Here is a 27748-nt window from a genome sequence, read left to right on the forward strand (position 1 = left end):
GCCTCGAGTCCAGTGCTGTACACTGACTTCATTCCGTCAACATCAGGGAGCCTCGAGTCCAGTGCTGTACACTGACTTCATTCCGTCAACATGTGTGACAAGCGGTAAATTAAGGTTTTGTTCACTTCGTTCCTTTAACAACTACAGGGTGGCAGTGGAGGTTTTAACAATCCTTTTATCGACAGCAATTTCAGGCTTTCATTAAAGGAACCACCAGTATGATCAACGTTGAGGTTGGGGTGGAGTAGACTAGCACAATTCAGGTAGAATTTGAAGGATAATGTATTTTCGTTGAAATGTTTTGGCTTTTTAACACTTTTTCACTTGCGCACCAGTTCTCTTCCCATAGTGACAGCCTCTGTGAAACATGTTGTATTCACTATTCTTAATTGCAGTTTTTGTATTATTCCATAACTTTTTGTATTTGCTTTACTGCAATTTCAGTTTCGAAATGTTTGGCTCACTGGCAGCACGACAAATTGTGGGTTCAAGCCATCTCCAGAATTTAAGTACTTTACTTAACATTAGATTGATTTTTCAGAGATAGTAGGAACTGCTGGATGCTGGAGTTTGAGATAACAAGGTGTAGAGCTGGGTGAACACAGCAGGCCAGGCAGCATCAGGGGAGCAGGAAAGCTGACGTTTTGGGTCTGGACCCTTCTTCAGAAATGGGGGAGGGGAAGGGGGCTGTGAAATAAATAGAGAGAGGGGGAGGTGATGATAGGTGGAGAGAAGATGGACAGGTCAAGGAGTCTATCCACCTTCTTATTTCAGAGCCCCCTTTTCCCCCCCACCCCCCAATTTCTGAAGAAGGGTCCAGACCCAAAACGTCAGCTTTCCTGCTCCCCTGATGCTGCCTGGCCTGCTGTGTTCATCCAGCGCTACAGATTGATATTTCAGATGCTTTTGGCTGGTTTGCCTGAAGGTCTTTTTGCTCTTGGATACTGTAGCACTGGAGCAACCAACTCTTCTGACCCCTGACCACATTTCCCCTACCCCTGAAATACTGCAGACTGTATGCTTTGATCCTGGAGTGGAACTTCAACTTACAATCCTTTAACTGGGGTAAGAATGTTACTGCTGAAACAGAGCAGATACTCACAGAATCAGAGTTGTACAGCACAGAAACAGACCCTTTGATTCAACTCGCCTATGCCGACCAGATATTCTAAACTGATCTAATCCGATTTACCTGCATTTGGCCCATATCCCCCAAACCCTCCTATTCATGTAACCGTGCAGATTCCTTTTAAATGTAATTGTGCCAGCCTTCTACACTTCCAATGGCAGCTCATTCCATATATGCACTACCATCTGTGTGGAAAAGGTTGTCCCTTAGGTCCGTTTTGAATCTTTCCCCTCTCTCGTTAAACCTATGCCCCCTAGTTTTGGACTCCCCTACCCTGGGGAAAAAGTCCTTGGCTATTCACCTATCCATGTCCCTCATGATTTTAAAACCTCTGTCAGGTCACCCCTGAAAGCTGCCACCCAGGTGGATAGAGTGGTTAAGAAGGCGTATGGTGTGTTAGCTTTCATTAACAGAGGGATCGAGTTCAAGAGTCGTGAAGTTATGTTCCAGCTATACAAAAGCCTGGTTCGGCCACATCTGGAGTATTGTGTCCAGTTCTGGTCGCCTCATTACAGGAAAGATGTGGAGGCATTGGAAAAGGTGCAGAGGAGATTTACCAGGATGTTGCCTGGAATGGAGGGAAGGTCTTACAAGGAAAGTTTGAGTGTGCTAGGGCTTTTCTCTTTAGAACGACGAAGGGTGAGAGGTGTACAAAATGATCAGAGGTATAGATAGAGTGGACAGCCAGAGATTTTTTTTCCGAGGGTGGAGGTAGCTATTACGACGGGGCATAGTTTTAAAGTGAGTGGAGGTAGATACAAGGGAGACGTCAGAGGCAGGTTCTTTACTCAGTGGTAGGGGCGTGGAATGCATTGCCGGAGAGGCTAGTGGAGTCGGCCTCATTGGTTGCTTAAATGCCCCTATTAGATAGGCATATGGATGATAGTATAAAGTAGGGGTGGAGGTTAGATAGACTTTAGGATTAGGGTAAAAGTTCGGCACAACATCATGAGCTGAAGGGCCTGTACTGTTCTATCAGCCTCCAATGCTCTGGAAAAATAGCCCTCAGGAGTTGAACATCTTCTGATCAGGCAGTCCTGGAGAATCAAATCACTTGCTTCCACTCTGGCCCAGTGGATCCTGAGGTGGCTGAGTCCAGGATCCGGTCTGCAGACACTATCCCACATGGGGCAGCTGGTGCTCTGAAGGGTTGGTTATATGGTTTGATTGTGTTCGCACTAATGCCTCATCTCTGTACTTTCTCAACAAAGTCTCTTGATTAAATCGTTGCTACTCAGTAAACTTTGACCTTAATCTCGTATTTGAGATCCTGGTCCACAAAATAAGTCTCTTCTGCCACAGCTAGAGCAGGGCTGGTATATTGAAGGTCATGATGAATTGCTTCATCTTCTCTACTTTTGCTTTTTTTAAAAAATATGTTCCTGAGGTATGGGAAATGGCTCATGTTTTCCAGTTACTTGTCTTGATCTTAATCGGGGTAGGTGTTGTGCTATGGGAGCTGAGTGTAAGAGATTATTTAGTGAAAAGCCCAATTTTCTCGCTTCCTTTGGAGAAGCAGTCACTGATGACCTGAAGCTAAGTTTCCAAGTGAGCAAACCTATAACTGTCAAACATAAAACAAAGAACCACGGATGCTGGAAATCTGAAAGAAAAACAGAATTTGCTGCAGAAACTCAGCAGATGAAATGAAAATCAATGGAGTTCTGAATAGCAAGGCAGATTTGTCAAAAGATACAGCAGGATATAGATCAGTTGGAAAGTTGGGCAGAGAAACGGATTCAATCCCAGACTGATGTGTGATATTGCACTTTGGGAGGTCAAATGCAAAAGGAAAGTATACAGTAAATGGCAGGATGTTTTTAAGACCATTGATTTGCAGAGGGATCTTGAGATGCAAGTCTGTATCTCCATGAAAGTGGCAACACAAAACAGTGGTAAAGAAGGCATATGGCATGTTTGCTTTCATCATTCGGGGCTTCTGGTATAAAAGTTGGCAAGTTGTATTGCAGCTGTAGAAAATTTCAGTTAGGCCTCATTTGGAGGATTGTGTGCAGTTCTGGTTATCGAGCTGTAGGGAAGATGCAGAGGCTTTGGAGAGGATGCAAAAGAGGTTTACCAGGATGTTGCCTGGATTGGAGTGTATTAGCTAGAAGGACAAGTTGGACAAACTTGGATTGTTTTTTCTAAAAGTGTTGGAGACTGAGGGGTGTCCTGATTGAAGTACAAAAAAAATCGAGTTGTGGATAGTCAGTCTTCAGTTGACTGTCCACAGTCATCTTCCATGCCTTCAGTTGCTGTGGTCCTAGATATTTTCTAATTAGCCTGTTCAGAGTTGCTATAGCATACCTCTGGAGCAGGTAGAACTTGAACCCAGGCCTTCTGGCTCAGAGGTAGGGACACTGTCACTGCACTGCAATAACCTTAAGCTTTGGCATTCTTTCCTAGACTCTTACTTTTTTTTTAAACTTAGTACTTTGACCAACTTTTTGGTCATCTGTCCTATGTCTCAATTGCAGCTTGCAGTCTCTGAAAGGCCTTGGGATGCTTTATTGTATTAAGAGTTTTATAAATGCAAGTTGTTGATTGGAATATAACTAGACCAATTGCAGAACTGTTCATAATTTAGGTGCAATGGTGATAGGATTTTACCAGCATAATGTATTTCTAGTTTTGAAAGAGTAACAGTTTTGAATTAAAAACTGTTTTATCTTTTGACCAAAGCCAAAAGATGCATTGCCTAGACAGTTGATTGCAATGTGAGCAAAACTTTAGCTAAATCCATAATTCTGTAGAAATTGTTTAACTTGATTGTAAAATGTTGGCTAAGAGCCACTATTAGCATTTAAGTACGTCCTGTTATGTCATCATCAACATTTCATAGAGTAATATGCAGAAGACTTCTCTCCATGCTATCTGCAAAGTGGCTAAATAAAATTTAATGGCATATTTTACACAGAATTTTATTGCCCTAATCTGACGTTCACTTTGGTAACCTGATCCACAGCGATCACCTGATAAGTTGAATATTTTCAATGTATGAGTTTCTTTTGTCCCTCCCTTCTGAAGTTTACACAATATGAGGAAGCAGGTTAGGTTACTTAATAAAAATATGGATTTCCTTGTTCATTGGTTTAATATTCATATTCACATGCAAAATTTATTCCTCCTTAGTCTTGGCTGTTTTCTCATAAATCCAATGCATTATGGAACTTTTAACACTGTAACCTTCTGTATGTGCTTCTAGACTCAAAAATGCTTAATTCTGTCTTGTATTAAATCAAAGAATGAAGCTGGAGGGGTCAGAATAGGTGACTTTAAATAACTTAGATGGAGACAACAACTTAAGTGCCAATGTTTAGCACACTATATTTCATTCTCTGACTAGAATCAGCTGATTCCAGCCACAAACACAGATTAACTCAAATGAAAGCAAAATGCTAGGAATCTAAAATCAAAACCAAAATGCTGGAAAAATTCAGTAGATTTGGCAGAATCAGCAGAATTTTGAATATAAGCTGACTTTTTTTATTGAATTCAAGAATTGAGAGTCTAATGATGACCATAAAACTTGTCGATTGTTGAAAAATCCATCTGGTTCATTAATATCCTTCGGGGAAGGAGATCTGCCATCCTTACCTGGTCTGGCCTACATGTGACTCCAGACCAACAGCAATGTGGTTGACTCTTAAATGCCCTCTGGGCAGTCGGCAATGGACAATAAATGCTGGCCTTGCCATCATCCCCTGAATAGATTTTAAATTAGGCATTCTTGAGTTAACAAAATGTGAGTTTATTTGCTACTAAATGTGATTAAAAATTAACAATGCAACATACCTAGAGAATAAAGAGGTGAGTTTAAAGAGTTATGTAGACTAGTGTCTAAATTTAAATGTAGGCAAAGAAAGTAAGAGCAAGAGTAGGCTAATTCAGTCCTTTTGAGCTTGCTCTGCCATTCAATACGATCATTGCTGTTCATCTAACTCAGTGCCCTGTGCCCTCTTTCTCCCTATATCCTTAGATTGTTTTAGCCCTAAGAACAATATCTAAGTCCTCCTTTTGAAAACAATTATTCTTTTGGTGTCAACCACTTTCTATGGCAGAGAATTCCATAGACCCACCACCTGCTTCCTCATTGTGAAGATTTCTCTTCATCTCAGTCCTAAATGGCCATATCCTGTATCCTGAAGGGTCTAGGCCCAAAACATCAGCTTTCCTGCTCCTCTGATTCTGCTTGGCCTGCTGTGTTCATCCAGCTCTACACCTTGTTATCCTTAGGCTGTGACACTGGTTGTGGAATCCCATGTCATCGAGGACAACCTGTCTGACTCTATTAGAATTTTGTAGGTATCTGAGATTAACCCTCCTCCTTCTAAACTCCAGTGAATACAAGCTGAACCACCTCATTTACACCCAGTCCCTGCTATCCCCTTTAAAAGAACTTGTTCTGCAATTGTTTGCCAACAGCGGATAGTTGAATGTTGCAGCTATTGCAATGGTGGTTACTGGTGATGTTGATTTGACCTTGTGAGTTAAATGGTGATTTTATTTTTGAGATTCCTGGTTTTGATTCTTGATTCCTTTGTCCTAAATCGTTGTCAAACTGTCTTTTTCCATACTGTGAGAGACCAGGCCTCCTTTCATCTGCAACATAGGGTGACTAGGGGATCATTCTTCAAACATGACCACCACAGCATGCTGAGATAACCAGGTGTAGAGCTGGATGAACACAGCAGGCCAAGCAGCATCAGAGGAGCAGGAAAGCTGATGTTTTGGGCCTAGACCCCCTGCTGTGTTCATCCAGCTCTATACCTTGTTATCTCAGATTCTCCATTTGCAGTTCCCACTATCTCTGATCACAGCATGCTAATGCTCAAACGCAGGCTGGTACAGATGATAACATTAAGTCCCACTAGTCCACTTTGGTGGAGTTGAAACTGCCCTCTTTATACCCTATCCGCAAGTATTTCTGAAGGGTAAGACAAACGTTTCTGCTAAGAGTTGGCTTACTGTTGAGAGGAGAGAGATACTCAGCCCTCTTGTCTCGCCCTGCTTGAAATTTCACTGACAATTAAACATTTCAAATCCCATTGGCTTCCCAAAGGACTTTGCCAGACAGTCATTGAATTTAAATTCATAGATTTTCTGTGGCAATTCTCCTTTCAATTCCAAAAAGTGTTTTAAATGTAAATATAAATACTTCAGCGTTCTGATCATCATTGACACAGTTACCTTTTCAGATCTGTCGCCATTTCAGGTTTACCTGGACATTTCCTTGGCTTCATAAAATCATATAGCGCAGAAGAGGCCATTTGGCCCATCAATTCTGCACTGACACATGAGAAATACCTGACCTTCAGCCTAATCCCATTTAGCAGCACCTAGCCCATAGCCTTGAATGTTATGACCTGCCAAGTGCTCATCCAAGTACCTTTTTTTTTTAAAAAAAGGTATGAGGAAACTCATCTGCATACGCTTCCAGGCAGCAAATTCCAGACAGTCACTACCCTCTGAGTAAAAATGTCTTTTTTCTCACATGACTTCCCCCACCCTTAAAACCTCCTGCCCCTCACATTGAACTTGTATTGCCTCATTACTTCCCCTTCAACTAATGGGAACCCCACCACACCCAACACCTTTCCCTGCGACCGCAGGAAGTGCTACACCTGCCCCCACACCTCCCGTCTTGCCTCCATCCAAGGCCCAAAACAACTTTCCATATCTGACAGGGTTCACATGTACATCCTCCAACCTGGTCTACTGTATCAGTTGCTGCCGATGTGGTCTCCTCTACATCATGAGTCTGCGTTTGGTCTCACTGGACCATCTGTGCTCTGTACGTGATAATCGACAACACCTTCCGGTCACTATCCATTTTTACTTCCCCCGTATGACATGTCTATCCTGGGCCAACTCCAGTGTCAGTGATGCCACATTCAAACTGGAGGAGCACCACCTCATATTCCACCTCAGGAGCCTACAGCCCAATGGCCTGAACATAGAATTCACCAATTTTAGTATCTCCCCACCCCAGCCTTATCCCACATCCAACCCTCTCCTCCCCTCCTCCTTGACCTGGCATATCCTGTCCATTTTTCCCACTTATCTGCCCCATCCTTCCCACTGACCAATCCCTACAACCCCGCACCTGCATCCACTTACCACAATCCCACCTACCTTTTCCCAGCACCCTTCCCTCTTCCCCAGTTTTGAAGAAGGGTCCTGACCTGAAATGTTGAATTTCCTGCTCCTCTGATACTGCCTGACCTGCTGTCTTCCTCCAGCTCCACGCTGTGTTCACTCTCTCCATACCCCTCCTAATCTTGTACACCTGCATCAGATCACCCATCAGTCTTCTCTGCTCTGACAAAAACAATCCAAGCCTATCCAACCTTTCCACATAACTTAAATTTTCCATCCCAGGCAACATCCTGGTGAATCTCCTCTGCATCCCCTCCAGTGCAATCACATCCTTCCTGTAAAGTCATTTGAATGCCTGTAGGTATGGGGAGATTTACTTTTCCTGTAAGAATTTATTATCTTCCTTCTATCAACTTAAATTTCTTCTGTCTGATATTATGATCCCAGCAGTAGTTATAACAGATTAGTCAGATCCCAGTCAGGAACCTGGTTTGGTAAATCATATTTTAATTTGTTTTAGTGTTAATGACATGATCTCTCATTGAACCATAAGCACTCAATGCTGCAGATTTCGCTTTCCAACAAAATAAAGCTTATTAAAAAGGTAATGAAGATAAAATAGAACAATACAAGCAATCTACTTGTGATACAAATTCGAGCTTTAAACACAATCAAATTATAAACCCATCAATACCAAAACACTCTGTTTTATAAATTGAAAAGAAACAAAAAATTGCTTTTGTACAGTACCCAAACACTTCTCCTAGTACTGTTTTCAAAGCACTACTTATATGATACTGACTCTGGAAAATCTGTATTGGACACCTTTTAAAAGGTTTACGTCAGTCGTGATTTCAAACTGGAACTGCAGATGACTTCTTCCTGTAACTATAATAAACTTGAGCTTCCCTGTATACTCCTAAGTAAACACTTCTGGCTCTTACCTGGTCTGGAACTATCACAAACACTTCACTCTAATGACCTAACTGGTTATATATTCTTCCCAAGGGCACTTTTGTACACTGTTCAAAACCAGAGATCCAAGCTTCGAACAGGAACATTGGGAATTTTATGTATAATTTTTATAGGTTCCATCACGTGAACAAAACTATAAAATCTCCCACATTTTTACAGTTTAATATTAGGAATAGTTCTGTGCTTTACTGACACACCACACACCATTTTTTTTAACAACAAAGCAAAGAAGTTTAAAAATTGTGATACAAATGATAACGAACACACACAAATCTGATCTCTCTTTCTTGAGCTACACAAGTATCTAAACATATTAAAGATTAACACTAACTTTTTTACACCTGTGTATTCCGTTGTCAATAGTCAAATGGTGACATTATGTACCTTCCAGGCTGAAAGAAGGATATGTACTTCAACTCTCCGTTCTATGAAATGGATGAAGAACAGTCTATATTTTTCTTGAAAGCAGTCAGAGACAAGGTTATCCAATGCCGAATTTCTTTTAAGACTTTGCCCAGTGTGCATTGATATATCTATTCCAAACATTTCTGAAAATACTGTGAATTACATTGCTTTGTTAGCAAACTCGATTAGGGATCTGATTTGGTTGTTTGTGTTACCATTGGGATAATACAGTGAATTCCACAGATGTCGGTATGTTAAGGCCAGGTGAGAAGCGGTTGAATGGTTTCCCTCTCTGTCCCTTGGTTGTCCATAGCAGATATCTATCTTTCAATTGCTTGTCAGATTTAATGATTATTTAATGAAGTATTGTGACTCTGAAACACATACAGACTAATCTTGTAAGTTCCAAAAAAAAGGGAAACCATGTTTATGTCCTTTTAATAGCGAATAAATGCACCCTAGAGACATTTGTGCATGTACACAAACAGGTTAGGAGCAGAACGGGTAGGTTAAATTGTTTTAAATGTGCAAAAGAACGTCAGTCATAAACAGTTTCTCTCTGTTGTATATTTTATTTTCTTTAATTCTGTCTGCACAGAATTAAAGTCTTGATAGATGGTCTCTGTATTTTCCTCTGAAGTTAGCAACTGTGTGGTTTATATTGAAGGCATTGTTTGCTGTGTTTGGCTGGTCAGGGCATGTGCTTACAGAACAGTTAGAGAGAGAGACTACGAGTTCTCTTTCTGTTAGTCCTTACTTGCAATGAAAAACAGAAGTTGCTGGAAAAGCTCAGCAGGTCTGGCAGCAGCTGTGAAGAAAAATCAGAGTTAACATTTTGGGTCTGGTGACCCTTCCTCAGAATTTGCTGTCCATTTATGCTCTACACTCTAACTCTGGACCAGTTAGCTTACTATCACATGACCTGTATTCACAATCTAACAAGTTACTAGATATGGTTGGCCAAAGTTGGGGAAACTCTCTTCCCTGGTTTCCTCTTTGTGTGTTAATTGCTTCCGGTCATGAGTTGTCTGAATGATCTTGGTGAAGTCCATCCATCCTGTTATTTTTGGGTTTTTTTCTAACACCCCTGTGATGCATCTTGGGGCATGTTTGTTATGTTGCAGGCATGAAATAAATATGTTAAAATAAAACATAAATGTGGATGCTGGAAATCTGAAACAAAAACAGAAATTGCTGGAGAAACTCAGGTCTGGCAGCATCTGTGGAGAGAAAGAGTTAGTTTCAGGTCCAGTGACCCTTCAGAACCATAAATACCAGAAATATAAGTTGTTGGTTAGTAGGTTGGGTGGATTTTAATATCCATTTGTGTCCCATTCAGTCTTCGCGATCGAAGTTGAGAAGGGGCAAAAATTACTGTGCATGTTTGTTCCTATCTTGTTGATGTTAAAATTCAGGATATGCAGGAAAACAGTTTGTCTTCTTGAATCAGACACTTTTTATGGATTCCTGAAGTGAAAACACATTTCCAAAAAGTAATAAGGAGGCTTCAATTTTCCTATGCTGTGCCTAATATCGGTTTTAAGAGCACCTATTTTTGAAATTCTAATGTGAACTGAGCACTCTCATTTGGCGCACAATTTCAAGAACGTTTCCAGTCCCTATGCCATGCTCCAGCCTAAGTAGGGTTGAGTGTCAAACTTTATTCTGAATCTGCACAGATTAAAAAGAGAGGAATTGCAAATGAAGTTTGATCTTCAAGCATCTGAAAAGACAGTTTAACAATTCTGTTTGGAACCTCTTCATCAAAACAGTTATTTTAAAATTCTAGTGTTTGTTCTTTTCCTCTCTGTAGTGAAGTGAATGAAGTTGGATCACTTCCAATCACCAGCTCAACGATTATCAGCCAGTAATCTCAGTTTTGATACTAAAAACCTAACATTGTCAACCATGACAGCACAATGAACTTTTACTTCTACGGTGCTTTTTAATTTCTTGGAACTTTCTACTCCAGAGAGCTTTGGTCTCTGAGCTGATGAGTATACACAAAATGTGATCAGTAGATTTCTGGGCACTGTTAGAATGATACAAAAATCAACCATATCTTGTTGAATGGAGCAGCAAGACATGAGGGATCACCTAACCTATTTCATGTATCTGTTGTGTTCTAATCAGCATAGAGAATATCTTGAGGCATTTCGTGGAAACGTTAGATGAAAGTTGGCACTAAGCAAAAGGAAGGGATATTTTGGACAGGTTACTCAAGTCTGGATCCTCTCCGACATGGTGAAGATGATGGAAGTGGCCAAGTACACCCATACCCATTTTTAGTGGGGGTGAGATTGAGGCATGTTTCACGTGTGCATGTTTTAATGGAGGTGGCTGCTGTAGAAATTGGTAGCTGTCTTCACTCCTGCAATTTTTGGTGACCTGAATATCCAAAACATGGCAAGCACAAAGTAAACCTAGTCGAAGCAGCTCGGGTACTTCTTTTGGCTATGGTTTTAGGACACCTTTAGGGAAGGTAGTTGGCCTCGAACAGGTTTTAAACTCTAACTGTCAAATCAACAGATGTGTCAAAGGGAGCGAATGAAAGTGCCAAATGGACCTAGCAGAAGAAATTATTGAAGAGAATTGCCAAAAATGGCAAGACAGTTAAAATTCCAGTCATGTTAAATCATTGGAAAAAATGTCTAGAGTATTAAAACAGTCAGTGCAAATCACTCTGCAGAAATAAATCTGAAGATTGTTATTACCAGATTAATACAGCGTGATTGATTTCACAACCTTTCATTCTCATGTTTGCGTGCCAGCCATTTCACAGTTTGATAGCACCAAGACCAGCATTTTGTTATAAGGATTAAGCACTTAATGCCTTAAACCAGACATATTATCTTAGTAGTTGAAAAAAGTTAATTGTAGTAGTAATAATTTGTTATGGAGCTTTATTTTCTTTAAAAATTCAAGTTTGCAATAGTCACTTAAAACCTGATGTTATTTAATCTCAGCATGGGTGCTGAGATCTTTCCATCGATAGATGGCCTGGTAGGTGGGAATATGAGCTGGGATGAGGTACCCCAAAGTTGGCATAAGGGCTATAAAGAGGCATGGAAGATGGCACACCAGCTTGAAGGCAGTGGTGGCTCAGATTCTCAGAATTTGAAGAACAGCATTCCTGCAAAATTCTGGGCAGACGGAGGTTACAGAGGTTTGGGAGATACAATAAAACTCACTGTAATTCCAGACATCTGATAATGAGTCTTTAGATAAAATCAGAACTATGATTAACATTTTTGTTTCGAATTTTCATTTGTCAACAGTAAGCCAGTGCAGAGATGGGCAGGAAAGAGACTGGATGAGCAGATTATATTAATAACTGGTGCTAACACTGGAATTGGCAAAGAGACTGCAAAAGACCTGGCTAGAAGAGGTGACCAGTAATTTAACAACTTGTTTACTGTTTAATGACTTGAAGTTCACTGAATTTTCTGGGGCTAAATGTGGCTAAATGTTACTGTTCAACATTGAGTGACAAAATCTTTACTCTCAATTTTAATTGTGACATAAGTTATTTTGGGAAGCATTTTGGACTTGGCTTTTAGAAAAAAGGAATCCTTACAAATTCCCACTAAATGGAAATCTTAAGTTATCTGAACAGAGAACATAGAACATTACAGCGCAGTACAGGCCCTTCGGCCCTCGATGTTGCACTGACCTGTGAAACCAATCTGAAGCCTGTCTAACCTACACTATTCCATTATCATCCATATGTTTATCCAATGACCATTTAAATGCCCTTAAAGTGGGCGAGTCTACTACTTTTGCAGGCAGGGCATTCCACACCCTTACTACTCTCTGAGTAAAGAACCTACCTCTGACATCTGTCCTATATCTATCACCCCTCAATTTAAAGCTATGTCCCCTCGTGCTAGCCATCACCATCCGAGGAAAAAGGCTCCCACTGTCCACCCTATCTAATCCTCTGATCATCTTGTATGTCTCTATGAAGTCACCTCTTAACCTTCTTCTCTCTAACGAAAACAGCCTCAAGTCCCTCAGCCTTTCCTCATAAGACCTTCCCTCCATACTAGGCAACATCCTGGTAAATCTCCTCTGCACCCTTTCCAATGCTTCCACATCCTTCCTATAATGCGGTGACCAGAACTGTACGCAATACCCCAAGTGCGGCCGCACCAGAATTTTGTACAGCTGCAACATGACCTCATGGGTCCGAAACTCAATCCCTCTACCAATAAAACCTAACACACCGTACGCCTTCTTAACAACGCTATCAACCTGGGTGGCAACTTGCAGTGATCTATGCACATGGACTCCGAGATCTCTCTGCTCATCCACACTACCAAGAACCTTACCATTAATATGCACTTATTACATTTTGACAGTTGAGGTTATGAATATTGTATTAGTAAAAACATCTATTGTTTATAGTAGAATAGAAATCCTTTATTTGTTTCAATAATGTATTTAGTGAATAAATTTCACATTTAATGTTTTAAGGAGTTTCTTTGAGTACAGAAACTTGGTCAGTGTTTTCTGTTGGCCTGTCTTCATCAGAGAAGAAAATTGGGACTTCCAAAGTTGTCAAATCTTAGTGGGAAACAACTATCAGCACAATTTCCCAAGTGAGAAATATATACCATTTAATAACCACCACAGTGATCCCAATGCTGGATAAATAATTAATGACTGCATTTCCAAACCTGCTACCTCAAATGCAGCTGCTTTCAGTGATGCAGTTAGCTCTGCTTATTTGTTGTATTTTTTCCTGGCTTCTTTTATTTAGTCCTGTATAGTGCAACAGTTTGATTTACTGGATCTTCCTCTATTATACAAAATAGGGAAGGTGGGCACAATCTTGATTTGATATCCAGCAAAACCGTAACATTCCACATATTAACAAAAGCAAATATTGTGCATCTGAAATCAAAGTGCTAGAGAACGACAGCAAGTCTGGCATCTTCCATTGAGAGAAAAAGAGTTAATGTTTTGAGTCTAAGACCAATTTAATAGATGCTGCCACATGGAACTACGGTTGCCAACTCCTCATATGATGTGCTATTAGGAAATTAAGTGTTAGATTTAAAGAATGCCTTTTACCTTATTTAAATATGACTGATTTAGTTTTATACAGCACATTTATTTGTGCCTTTCTTAACAGTCGATCGACAGTTAGTAATTCCTTGATTTCTGAATTTGTTCTAAATTAATGTCCCAGATCTTCCAGTCAGCAAGAGAGCATGTCACTGACCCCATATAAAACTGTGGCCTTAAGATCTTCCAGGTCCAGCTTGGGTGTGGATCCATCAGCAAGGTGAATCAGGAGGCCTGTTGTGAAGGGCGATTATGACAAAGTTACTTGCTGTCCATTGTGACAAAATGGAGACACGTCCCTTGAGGTCTGTCTTCAGTTCATTGAATTTTAGTTGTTCTTAAATGGCTTTGTCATCTGATGTCCCTTCTTTCCTTCACCCAGCACTGTACTCCTCCCTGTGCTGTACACTGTGAAACTGTTGACCAACACCCCTGCACCAAGACAATGCTGGCCCTGGTTTGACATCCGTTTAGACCAATGGTGATCAGTGTCGGCAGAGGGGGGAGGATGGTGAGCAATGCCAAGGGAGTTGAGGGCAGTGTTGGGAGGGGGAGCAACAAGGGGTTTGGGAGCTGTGTCATGGTTGCTAGAATCCTGTGATACAGTCCACCTGTATCTTAGAGTTGTCACTAGCAGTTCATTAACAGCAAAAATAAAGGGGAAAACTGCTCAAGTTTACATGCCAGCACGTCCCGGTGGGAGTTATTTGTTTTATTGTACTTGTTGACCTCTTAACATAAAATTGAGTCAAACAAGAAAATGTTTTGATTGAGATGTGATAACACCTGTGGTAGTGCTGAGCACAACTTCCGTGTGAGTAGTTTATTTTCTACTTTGCCCTTCTGTTATATGTCCTAATACATATAGGAGCTGTGATTATCATGGCATGCAGAGACACCGAGAAAGGTGAGGCTGCAGCTAAAGAAATAACGGAGGAGACGGGAAATGGTTATATAGTGGTGAAGAAGTTGGATTTAGCTGACACCAAATCTATTCGGGAGTTCGCTAAACAAATTAATGAAGGTATGTGTTCTTATTTCAAACTGTGATAACCTTTTCTTTTTTATTTTGGTATGCTATTTTGTGAAAGCGCATTCAAAAGTTGCAGATTGCAAACCTGTGCAATTAGAATGAACCAGATAGTTTCTGGTTGGGATGCTCCTTTCAAGTAATCATACCTCTGTGTTTATGGGAAAAGTGTGGGTGAGACCATAATTGGATGTTGTGACCCTGCAGGTATTGATAGTAGAATCTCAGTTTAAATAAGTTGCTGAATTTCCCAACTGACCTGGCCAATGCATGACATGGGCAACTCTGATCCCAAACATTAGTGGGGTTTTGGATTTATGCAACCACACCTGTTGGGTAGGGAAAGTGGTGGGTAAAGTGAGGGTGAATAATCAAGGGGAAGATAAAGCCGATGGTGTTCAGTCTGAAGACCTCTGGCCTGCTAGTAAACCTGTAAACTTATTTTCAGCCTTAACCTGTAGGATGACCCACAATCTGACTCTGTGAGTTCAGCCTGACAGTAGAGGGTCTTGTCCATGCTCCACCTGCTGGCTGACCATAGAAATCACAGTGAGATGTTCGCCAGTCAGTGCGTCCTGTCAGTGATAGATTTGTACCTCATTCAGACATTAGTGAAGTAATTTAGTGTGTTCCATTGGTTGAAAAACATGCTGGACCGACCAGAATAGATTGACTCTTAACTGCCCTCTATGCAATTAGGGATGGACACTAAATGCTGGTCCAGCTAACGATGCCCATGAATTAATTTTTTAAAATGCAGGAAACACGACACACTCGGGTCAAGCCGCATCTATGGAGAGAAACTTAATGTTTCATGTTAGATACCCATCGTCAAAAGTTTAGAATCGTTAACTCTCTTTATAGATGCTGCCCATTTCTAGCACTTTGCCATTTATACTTTGGATTGCTGTCATTGACAGCATTTTGCTTTGGCATCAAAATTGTCTGTATTAGCTAAATGGTTTTGCATTTTTATAAGTAAGTACAATGTGATAGGAAGTGAGGGTGGAAATCACTTTCTCAGTTTGGAGCATTCCATTTTGGTACTGAGACTCCTTGGAAGGCTTAGTAATCGTATGTACTTAAAATCGTGACATATTTCACTAGAAAGGACTGCTTTTAGAACTCCACATGCCAATTCTGGCTTGTCTGTACTTCTTTGCAAACAATTGACTGAGCAATAGAAAGACCCTCTCAATCAAAGTTAGAATTGCTGTTTGTCTGGCTTCCTTGTTTCCAAAAATTGGGCCATGCACTTCCATCAGATTGATTTTGTGATTCTAGACAAAGTGTTGCAGTGCATTGGTTACCAGACCAGAAATGTTAATTGTGTGATTTCTCTCCACAAATGCTGCCAGACCTGCTGAGCTTTTCCAGCAACTTCCGTTTTTTTTTTTTTTTTGCTTCTGATTTACAAGCATCCCCAGTTCTTTTCAGTTTTTATTTAGTCCTGGTGTAGGATTGGAGCTTCTGGCCCAGAGATAGGGACACTATTGCTATAAGACCTGCCCTAGAGTTACAATAACTGACCGAATAGGATTATCTCCTACAAATATAAAATATTGTGGATGCTGCAAATCAGAAAGAAAAGGCAAATTGGTGGAAATACTCAACATATCTTACGGCATTTGTAGAGGGAGAACCAGGCTTCGCTTTTGGGTCAGTGAGCTCTCTTCAGAATCCTCCCTTGTCTAATGGAGGGTTTGAGTTATAAGGAGAGGCTGGATAGGCTGGGACCATTTTCACTGGAGCACAAGAAGTTGAGTGATGACCTTTGAGATTTATAAAATAACAAGGAGTATAGATAAGGTGAATAGCAGGTGTCTTTTCCGTATGGTGGGGGTTTCAACACTAGGGTGCATTTTTTTTTTTAAGGTGAGAGGAGAAAGATTTAAAAAGGATGCGAGAGGCAACATTTTTTTTTCGTGGTTACTGTGTAGAATGAACTTCCAGAGGAAGTGGTGGATATGGGTACAGTTGCAACATTTAAAAGACAAGTAAATGAATAAGAAATGTTTGGAGGGATATGGGCCAAACGCAGCCAGGTGGGACTAGTTTTAGTTTGCAATTATGTTTGACATGGACTGGTTTGACCAAAGGGTCTGTTTCCATGCTCTGACTCCGACTCTACTTAATTGTGTGTGGGTAAAAAAAATATATTTCTGACATTATTTAGAAATTACAATTCCGCAATATATTTTTTCCATGCCTACAAGTTGTTTTGTTCTAACTCTTACCACTAGATGTGGAAGTAGGTCACGCAGCCCATTTGAGTCTGCACCAACATTGAATGAAATCATTACTGATGTGATAAACCTCAACACCACTTTCTTGCCCATTTTCCCCAGAACCCTCGATTCCCTTACTAATTATAAATCTGTCTATCTCAGTCTTAAATATATTTGACACCCAGCCTCAAAAGTCCACTGAAGCACAGAATTCCACAGATTCACTACTCTGAGAGGGGAAAAAAAACTCCTCCTTCTCTGTCTTAAATGGATGACTCCTTACTCCTGAGATCATGCGCTATGGTCCTAGGGACTCCTCACAAAGGGAAATAACCTCTCCGCTTCTACTATATCAAGCTCCCTAAGAATCTTGCATGTTTTAAATAGTCTTCTCATTCTTCTAAACTTTAATGACTCAACCTACTTGACCTCTCTTCATAAAATCCCTCCATACCTGGAATCTGCTCAGCGAATCTTCTCTGGACTGCCCCCATTGTCAGACTGTTTCTTTCATTGGGTAAGTGGTCCAATCTGTTCACAGTATTCCAGCTATGGTCTAACCAGTGCCTTGTAGAGCTTTAGTAAGACTTCCCTATTTTTATACTCCATTCCCTTTGAAATAAAGGCCAACATTCCATTTGCCTTCACTATTACCAGCTGAATGTGGATGTAGTTTTAACAATCCTCTGGGACTTTTCCAAGGTCTAAGAGCATTTTAAAAAGTTACTAACGGTGCATTTAACTATCTCTATAGCTATTTTCTTTAAAATCCTAGGATACAGCCCATTAGGTCCAGGGGACTTCTCAGACTTTAGCCCTGTTAGTTTTCCGAGTTTTGTAACAATCGCTGTGGTTACATGGTAGCTGTTAGGCCAGCTTTCAATTTCAGATTTGATTGAATTAAAATTTCACCAACTGCCAGAATGATTTCGAGCCATGTCCCCAGAAATTATCCTGAGGCTCTGGATTACTATTCCCATGATATTATCACTATGACATTACCTCCAATTTTAAGTTTTGGATCAGATAAGGTTCCACTATGAGTGTCCAACTTTTTAAAAAAAGGGGTTAACAAGTTTTAGGAATATGTAATTAAGACCAACATGTTTCTTTGTAATGATCACTGGATTAATGATGATTTCAGTAAACTATTAGAGTGGCTTTTAACTGGATTTTCTCTCTCTATCTCAGAATACCAGCACCTTAACATTCTGATCAATAATGCTGGAGTAATGATGTGCCCTTATTCTAAAACCGTGGATGGGTTTGAACTACAGTTTGGGATCAATCATTTAGGTGAGTTTAAATAGAAAATCTGCAAAACTTCTAAAGCCACCTTTGATGTATAAGATGTCTTTATTGTAAACCTTTGCTTTATGTAGTTACCTCTTTTTTTTTGGAAATTTCACTGTGTAAATTTGGATTTGCTGTTTTTAAGGATGCCATTGTAGTGTAATCATCTCTGCTGGTCAAGCAAAGTGACTGCTGCATTTGTAAAATGAAGATATTTCAGAATGATCACTATCCTATTCAAATAATCTGATTTGTGAAATCAGAATTTTATTTCGTAGTGATAAATCCTTAATAGTATACAGAAAAGGGTCAGGGTTTTGGCATTTGTTTTAAATCTGCTACAATTGCAATTATGTGAACTACTCTCCTGAAGAGAGAAATAGAGAGGGATTTCAAAACAAGGGTCTGAAAGCTCCATGTAGCAACGCAAAGTTTTAACATCTGGCCTAGTCGCAGCTCATCTACTGCTGATAACTTCGTCTGTGCCTTTGTGACGTCTTAGCTATTCAGGCACATTCTTGGCTTGTCCAAAACTTTTTTGCAGGTATCCTTATTTGCAAAAAGACCCCATTTAATCACACTGTCTGGACTCACTGACCTATATTGATCCCTGGTTGAAAAACGCCTCAATTTTAAAACTCTCATCCTTATTTTTAAATCACTCCATGGCTTCATGACTCACTCTCTCATTTCCTCCAGCACCATGACCTACTGAGCTATCTCAATTCCTCAACTCCTCTAACTTTTTGAGCATCCTGAATTTAAACTAGGCCAACATTGGTGGCCATGTCTTCCGCTGCCATGGACCTATACTCTGGAAATATCCTCTAAATCTGCCTCTCTATTCACTTTCTTTTAAAGATGCTCCTTCAAAACACCCCTTTTGACCAAGATTTTCCACCTTATGTGGGTCGCTGTCATGTTTTGTTTAATTATTCTCCTGTGAAATATCTTGATGTTTCAATGTATTAAAAATGCGATATAAATAAACTAGTGAAGATTTTGCATATTAGCTTCAAGTTTTTTTTCAAACTAATGAATTTAATTTCTTTTTTCAGGTCATTTTTTATTAACGTTTTTACTGATTGATTTAGTAAAACAGTCCACTCCTTCTCGTATCATCAATGTCTCCTCAACTGCACATACAATGGGAAGCATTAATTTTGATGACTTAAACAGCGAGAAGAGCTACAATTCAGTGAAGGCTTATGCACAGAGCAAACTAGCCAATATTATGTTTACAAGGGAACTGGCACGAAAACTTGAAGGTAAAGTCCAGTTGAAATAAATTATGTGGATGGAAATAGATTTTGAAAACATTATGGTTAAAGAGTCGCTTTAAATTGTTTGGTTTTTTAATGATTTTTACCACAATCTGCCAGTTCAAAAGGCTGCTTTAGAAAAACAGTATTTCCCACTTTCTGGTAATTTTGAATTGTGTTTTTCCTGTACTGTTTTGCATTTATAAAGGTTCTATTTCTCTTTTATTTTTTTCAATATATTGTCCTAACATATTATCCAGTTTTCATATTTAAAGAATACTTCCAATTTCTGAATCCCTGCTCTACCTTCTTAACCACAAGTCCATCTGCTTCTATTCCAGACAAAGATTTCTGTACAACTCACCTTGAGACTACTCCCAAATTTCCAAATATCAAGCCTTTAGCCTTTCACTACAATAGCTTTGTGATTTTGTTTTTTAAATTCCTTCCCAGATTTTCCCTGATCTCCAGCAAAACTGTTTAATGTTTCCCATCTTGGTAATTTTCTGGTGTTGGCCCAGACAACTCTCTCACTTCCAATAGGTATAAACCAGAGCTGCAGTTAAACCATTTCACCCCTTTTTTTTTTTCCCCTAATCCCTGTGTGCACTTTGATTTTTATTTCAGATTTATGTTTTAGAAAATTCTGACTAAGAACTGCTAAATGATGCTAATACAAAACAAAGAACTGCAGATGCTGGAAATATGAGACAAAAATAGAAATTGCTGGAGAAACTCAGCAGGTCTGGCAGCATCTGTGGAGAGAAAGCAGAGTTAACATTTCAAGTTCAGTGACTCCCCTCCAGAAGAAGAACTCCATCTCCTTCCAATTGTTTGCCATCTTTCATGACTGAATATGGCAGGACTTCAGAGCTGAGATCTCACCCTTTGGTTATGTAGTCACTTAATCCTGTCTATTGCAGCTGCTTCTGCTGTTTGGCATGTAAATAATCATGTGCTGCAATTTCACTTGGTAGACACCTTATCTTCAGGTATGCTTGGTACAGCTCCTGGCATACACTCCTCCTCCTTGCTTTGTATCAGAGTGAAACTCTTGGCTTAATAGTAATGGTAGAGTAGGAGATACAGTGGGCAATGAGTTTACAAATTTGATTCAATATAATTCTATTGATGGCCCACAACATCTCATGGATGCCCAGTTTTGAATTACGAGACTTGTTAAAATCCATCTGATTTGGATATTGTCACAATAATGGAAGGTATCCTCAATGTGATAATGAGATTTTATCTCCACAAACACTGTGATGCTAACTTCTTCGATCAATACTGTTATGGATGGACTGATCTGTGACAGGTTAGCTTGCTAAGGACCAGGTCAAGTAGACTCTCCTGGTTGGTTCCTTCACCACATGTTGTAGATGCACTTTAGTAATTGTGTCCTTTTTAGGCATTGATTAATAGTGGTGCTGCTGAGCCACTCTTGGACATGTTAAGTTTTGCACTCAGAACATACTGTGCCCTTGCCACCCTCCGCGCATCCCCCATGCACACACACTAATAGCAGCTTTTCCAGTGTACCAATATTGGCAATTGCTGACTTGTCTTCCATATTGTTAGCATCTTCAAACCCACCAAAGTCTTATTCAGTGACCTCCAATTTCTCAGGTTTGACTACAGATTCACTGTCTGCTCTCTTGGTTCCCTTCTGACCCAGTTACTTCTCTACCAGCTAAATGTTTGCTACTATTTTCATCCTTGCTATCCTCCTCAAACCTGCTACCAACACACTTTCTTCCTAAGACACCTATATTTAACTCTTAAACTACCATGCTATGTCCTATCACCCACTGTCTCTCTGAAGAAATTTGCACATCAGTTCTCCAACAAATCTAAAGGGTTTGAGATTTCTTGGCTGAAGGATGATGTTGGAAGATTGGAGAACAGCAGGTATAGTTGCCCTTATTTAGCTTCAAATCCATCTCTCCAATGCCCTTTTTTTTAAATAGTTTATTCATGGGATGTTGGCATACTGGCTAGACTAGTGTTTATTGCCCATTTTGAATTTTCCTTGAGAAAGCATTGAGCTAGCTTCTTGAACTTCTGGAGCCCATGTACATCTAGAGTGCTTAAAATAGAAAGTACTTGAAAATCTTAATTTCAGGAGCATCTCGGGAGAGGAAAAGAGTTAATGTTTCAAGTGATACAAGATGTTTAGATTTTCAAAACATCTTGATGAACCACCTGGATAGACTCGACTAAGATGAAAGCACATGGAATCAGGATAGGCAACAGAATACACAAAAAGTTGACAACAAACCAGAAAATCCAGACTGTTAAGGATAGCTACTTAAACTAGCAAAAGAAAGTGAGAGTTTAATAGGAAAAATTTAATTACATTGTTAATTAAACATGAGATGCTGCATTTAATAGGAAGAATAAGGAGGCCACCAACTGGTAGGATAGCTTTGTTTAGGAATGTTCCCAACCTGGCACTCCACCTTACTTACAAAGACCCCCACTAGACCCTTTTTTCCTCCTTCTGTAGTGAAGCAGCATGGGTGGGGATAGAGTTAGCCCTGTCAACACTGGAAGTGGATCTAGGTAGAGGAAGGCAAATGCTGAGATGGTCTGGCTAGCATTCCTGCTTCCATTCTGTGGGATACATCCAAATTGTTTTAGAAGCTATAGATCCCATGAGGCCTTACCTTTCACTTCCCATCCACCCTCAGCCATTTTCTCCCCTATCCCCTCTACTCTGATTATGTATCCTAAGCAGCTAAAACTTTGTCTCCCCACCCCCAAACTCTTGAGGTGAAGAGCAGCTATTTTGAATATCATATGGTAATAGGTGTTTAAGACCTCAATTGTTGATAAAAGCCAGTAGCTGACCATGGTCCCTCCCAGCTGAACTTAATTCCATTGGAGATGGGAAGACAGCAGGGTTTGAGTAAGCTACCTCTCCGCCTAATTTAATGCCCTTCCAGCCTCCAAGCTTTCCACCTCTAGAAACTAAGATTCCACTCTTCTTGGTGTAAATCCACTCTCCTTCACTTTCTGTTATAGGGACAGGTGTTTCGGTATTTACTTTGCATCCTGGAGTGGTGCGGACTGAACTAGCCCGACACTTGAATCCTGTGGTTCGGTGTGGCCTGGCAATGCTACGACCTTTCACCAAGTCTCCATCGCACGGTGCAGAGACGACCATTTTTTGTGCTGTGGCCGAAGGACTGGAAGAGGAAACTGGGCAGTACTTCAAGTAAAATCAATATCTATTTCATTCTTTAATTCTAATAATATCCTTCTAAGGAACATTCCTCTAGCTCTTACTTACAGACTTCATAAGGAAGTAGTTAGAGTCTTACAGCACAGAAACCCTCTCTTTGGTCCAACCAGTCCATACCGAATATAATCCCAAACCAAACTAGTCCCACCTGCTTGCTCCTGGCCCATATCCCTGCAAACCTTTCCTATTCATATAGCCATCCAAATGTCTTTTAAACATTGCTATTGTACCCATATGCACCACTTCCTCAGAGTTTATTCCACATGTGAACCACCCTCTGTAAAACAAATTTACCTCATATGTCTTTTTTAAAATCTCTGTCTCCTCTCACCTTAAAAAGTGTCCCCTAGTCTTGAACTTCCCTATCTTAAGGAAAAGACAACTCCCATCAACTCTATATATACATCTCATTATTTTATAAACTTCTATCAGGTCGCCTATCCAGCCCTTCCTTATAATTCAAACCTTCCACACCCAGCAACATCCTGATAAATCTCCTCTTAAACCCCCTCCAGCTTGATAACATCCTTCTTATAACGGAGCGACCAAAACTGGACACAGTATTCCAGAAGAGGCCTCACCAATGTCCTGTACAACCGCAATATAACATCCCACCTCCTGTACTGAAAGGACTGAGCAATGAAGGCAAGCATGCCAAACACCCTCTTAACCATCCTGTCTATATGTGATGCAAACTTTAAAGAATTATGTACCTACACCCCTAGGTCCCTCTGTTCTATAACACTACTCGAGGCCCTTCCATTAATTATATAAGCCCTACCCTTGTTTGTTCTAAAATGCAATACCTCGCAATTATCCAGATTGAACTCCATCTGCAATTTTTCAGCCCATTGACCCATTTGATCAAGATCCCTTTGTAATCTTAGAAAACCTTCACTGTCTACTATGCCACCAATTTTGGTGTCATCTGCCAACATATTAACCATGCCTTCTATATTCTGATCCAAGTCATTTATATAGATGACAAACAAAAGAGGACCCCAAACCGATCCTTGTTGAATACCTCTGGTCACAGGCCTCCAGTCTGAAAAGCAACCTCCACCATTACTCTGTCTCCTTCTGTTAAGCCAATTTTGTATCCAACTGGCAATGTCACCCTGAATCCCATGTGACCTGATTTTACTAATTAGTCTACCATGTGTTCTCACATTATTGCTGAATGCATACTGAAACATTTTCTGATTTCAGTTTGATGCATTGGTCAGTAAGAATGGTGATCTTGGGTAAATGGGACAGAGGCTAAGATTTTTGCAAAATTGTGAAGACTCTGGAGACCTTTTTTAAAGATGATGTATAGGACTTGCATTCTCTGCCCCAGTTTCTAATGGATCCTATTTTTGTCAATGCTAAGTTCATAAAGATCCCATTTTTTGTTGCAGCAAGGGTCTTAGCCCATATGTGTGAGAGTTATGAAGTTTTAGAGTAAAGTTTAATAATTGTGAAGGGCAGAGAAAGTTTGTAGAACTGTGAAGTTGTTTAAGTAGCCTTTTTTTTAAACAAACTGCCACCTTTGTTGTCTGAGAGTTGCAAATATTGGAAGCAGTTTCAATAACTGTTTGATGTCATTGCTATAAAGATAGCATTTCAAACTTCATTACTGCTTGATTGCTCTCCACACCCATCATTTAGGTCTGTAGGGCAGGGGGTATGAAAGCTTAGTTTGATTGACAACTCCATGTCTTCTAAAGGATTAGTTGGCTTTGTGTGATTATGAATACAAAAAACAAATCTTAGGATTGTTACTGCTCAGCAGGAGGCTATTCACCTATTGTCTCTACAGTGGCTCTCTCTGACCAAAATTTTATTTCATGTTGGATTAAGTACTTTGGATTTAAATGGACTTTCATGAACGAGAGCTTGTTTTACTATAAATTATTTTTAATCACCCTGATCAAACATGTTATAACTCCAATCTGAGGCAGATTGGACTTGGACCCAGACCTTCTGGTCCAGACAGTTACCACAAAGCATCTTTCACCCACTCGGCCAGTATATCAGGGGCATAATTGTAATGGCACCATATTATTGATTGAATTTAAATTCACTGGCTCTGGTGGTGGAATTTGAACCTGTTTTCTGATTATTGATCTAAGCCCTCTGGACTTTAGTTCAATGACATTACCACTATGCCACTATCACCTCCCATTGAGAAATTACTCCGATTTGACAGTTCAAAAATAAAACTGAACTAACCCATTCAATTACCACCCGATCATTCTCCCCTCGATCACTTGCCATAAGATGGAAGGGGTTATCAACAGTGCTATCAAGTGGCAATTTCCTCCGAACTAGAGAGAGGTAATGACGTAGGAGTAATCCAGAAGCCAAGCTTGTTAATCTAGGGACATGGGTTCAAATCCCACCATTACAGCTAGTGGCATTTAAATTCAGGTCAAGAGTAATAAGGGATGTCCAAAAGATGCTGACTTTTCCCTGGAAAAAATAAAGAAAGCAAAAAAACCTGCTCACTGATGGATCCCATCAGCATCCAGACGTGGACAAAAGAGTAGAACTGGAGGTGTTGTGTTTGACTGCCATTGACATCAAGGTAACGTTTGACTGTGTGCGACATTAGGGAATCCTAGGAAACTGGAGCCAATGGGAAATAATCTCCAGTGGTTGGAATCCTACCCATCACAAAGGAGGATGTTTTGTGGTTATTAGAGGTCAATCATCTCAGGTCCAGAACATTTGCAGAAATTCCGTCAAGAGATTTTCCAACCAACCTGTTCAGGGATGTTATGAAAAACCTCCTGGAGCTGGTCAGACTTGAATGCCTGGCTAAAGGGTAGGAACATCGCCTCCTGAGGCACAGGAACCCAAGAACCACTGGTTAAATATTTTGTATTTATTATTTTCAGTCTACACTTGTAGATAACTTTTAATCAACCTATTCAGGTAGGATGCAAATCTGAATCTCCTGGTTCACTGGGGGCAGCATGGCAGCTCAGTGGTTAGCACTGTTGCCTCACAGCACCAGAGACCCTGGTTCGATTCCACGCTGTGGCAACTGTCTGTGGAGTTTGCCCATTCTCCCCATGTCTGTGTGAGTTTCCACTGGGTGCTCCGGTTTCCTCCCACAGCCCAAAGAAGTGCAGATTAGGTGGATTGGCCATGCTAAATTGCCCGTTGTGTCCAGGGATATGTCGGTTAGATGGGTTAGCCATGGTAAATGTGGAGTTACAGAAATGGGTTGCAGTGGCATGCTGTTTGGAGGGTTGGTGTGACTCTGGGCCAAATGACCTTCCATACTATAGGGATTCTATGACCACAAGAGCCCCTACTTCCACTGAATCATGTCCTAGGTCCAGCCACCTTCAGCTGCTTCTTCATAAGGTCAGAAATAGGGAAATTCACTAAATTGGACAAATTCCAGCACCATTCATGACTAATCAGTTTTTTTTTTTTAAATTTTACCTAATTTTTTCCCAATCAACACATTCAGAGATGTTATTGCACACCTCCGGAGCAGGTGGGACTTGAACCTGGGCGTCCTTGGTTCAGTGCAGGGACAATACCAATATGCCACAAGAGGGTCCAATAATCAGTTTTCTTTTGTCATGTGCAAGACCTGAACAACATTCAGACCTGGACTATAAGTGGCAAATAACATTTGCAGCACGCAAGTACCTGGAATTAACTGAGTATTCAACTTCATCAGTTGATTTATGTTCTTGTACTGCACTTCATAAAAGAGGAAGCAATGCATATTGTTTGAACTGTGCAAGTCAGTGTAGGTATTGAGGAAAAAGGCTCCAAAATTTCAAGTTGGATGAATAGAACTAATTGTAACTGGGAGTGAAAGTGTACCTCAGGAACAAATTGAGTTATTTGTACTGTAGCTGTCCTATTGCTGCAGAGCAACAGTTCCCCCACATTAACACTTGCTCATGAAATATTTTATTGTTCTGAGTGACTGCACATGTGCTCACATACAATTATAGTGGCACAGTGAAGTTCATTGCCTGAGAGGCCAAGTTGAATATTGTGATCTCTTCCAAAGAAAGAAGCAAGAGCTCTCTCCCTAGTTCCCAACCAGAATTTGCACTTTCATCAATTGAACATCACCACTGATTGACAGAATTGAGAGCAAGTAATCTGCTTCATTTGAAAATTAGGATTGTTGGGATGATAAATGGAGATGAGGGATGTTAATGCAGTTTCATAGTCATAACTAAGTAGACTATTTCAACATTCCTTTTCAAACCAGGGATTGTAAGCGTGCAACCTGTTCGCAATCTGCCTATGATGATGAAAAAGCCAAGAAACTGTGGGAAGTAAGCTGCCGGATGCTGGAAATTGATTGGCACTGAGAATATAGCTAATCCTCAATCAGCAGCATATCATATAAATGATGTTTGGATTCAATTTCCTGGGTTTTTCCTGTCAACAGGATTCAGTTGAATCTGAATAATTAATTACATTATCAGTTTTCCCACTGAAATGATTCAGCATCCTTCCTTTCTCTCAAGATGTACATTTATATTATAATTGAATTTACATTTCCAATACTTTTTTTTTTGGATTACATTTATTAGCTCTTAATGGTTGTGGCTCAGACTTTTGAGTGTCCTACAATTGTACTTAATATATTGAAATAAAATAGCATTATATCTTAAATATTGTATAAAATTTAATCTTGTAGAAAAATACTAAATTCGTACTTATTAAACAGTATTTTTAATTCATGCATATTTCTCCTGTGCCTTTTTTTTTAATGGTTTATGATCTTTAAGAAAAGAAGTGGGAAAACTTTTGGCTATACATTTAGATGTATAGCACAACCAAAGGTCCTTAGGCCCATTCATTGGCTGTTTGTGACCAGCACAGAATGTCAATGGAGAGGTAAAAATCGTGGGTCAAGGTGTACAATATGGGAACACAAATAGTGCGGAATTTGATAATCAGTATATGCTCGGAACTGGAAGAGAAATAGACTAGTGTAGGAAAAACGATTCCTGACTTTAAAAGATGCAGTGAGATGATAAAGAC

At 40.1% G+C, this 27748-nt stretch overlaps 1 protein-coding gene across 3 annotated transcripts; it reads left to right on the forward strand.

The window, feature by feature from the left end:
* Nucleotides 1-27385, forward strand: LOC109913152 (retinol dehydrogenase 12-like). Of its 3 annotated transcripts, none has more exons than XM_020512631.2 (7): nucleotides 1-104; nucleotides 11887-11996; nucleotides 14547-14702; nucleotides 18128-18232; nucleotides 19288-19497; nucleotides 22516-22708; nucleotides 26967-27385. In XM_020512631.2, the coding sequence occupies exons 1-7, from the start codon at nucleotides 91-93 to the stop codon at nucleotides 27067-27069; spliced, it is 891 nt and encodes a 296-aa protein (XP_020368220.2). In that variant the 5' UTR covers nucleotides 1-90; the 3' UTR covers nucleotides 27070-27385. The 3 variants fall into 3 exon arrangements, with proteins under 3 accessions (XP_020368220.2, XP_048472498.1, XP_048472491.1); XM_048616534.1 differs by having other exon boundaries at nucleotides 13-114; nucleotides 26967-27383; XM_048616541.1 differs by lacking the exon at nucleotides 11887-11996 and having other exon boundaries at nucleotides 7-104; nucleotides 26967-27384.
* Nucleotides 27386-27748: the final 363 nt, after the last annotated feature.

This window comes from Rhincodon typus, chromosome 2 (genome assembly GCF_021869965.1).
Source record: "Rhincodon typus isolate 14 chromosome 2, sRhiTyp1.1, whole genome shotgun sequence".
Classification (NCBI taxonomy): Eukaryota; Metazoa; Chordata; class Chondrichthyes; order Orectolobiformes; family Rhincodontidae; genus Rhincodon; species Rhincodon typus.

Coding starts and splice junctions, on each gene's coding strand:
- LOC109913152 (XM_020512631.2), top strand. Junction 18,233..19,287: donor GTTTGGGATCAATCATTTAG/GTGAGTTTAAAT, acceptor TTCTTTTTTCAG/GTCATTTTTTATTAACGTTT. Junction 22,709..26,966: donor GAAACTGGGCAGTACTTCAA/GTAAAATCAATA, acceptor TTTTCAAACCAG/GGATTGTAAGCGTGCAACCT.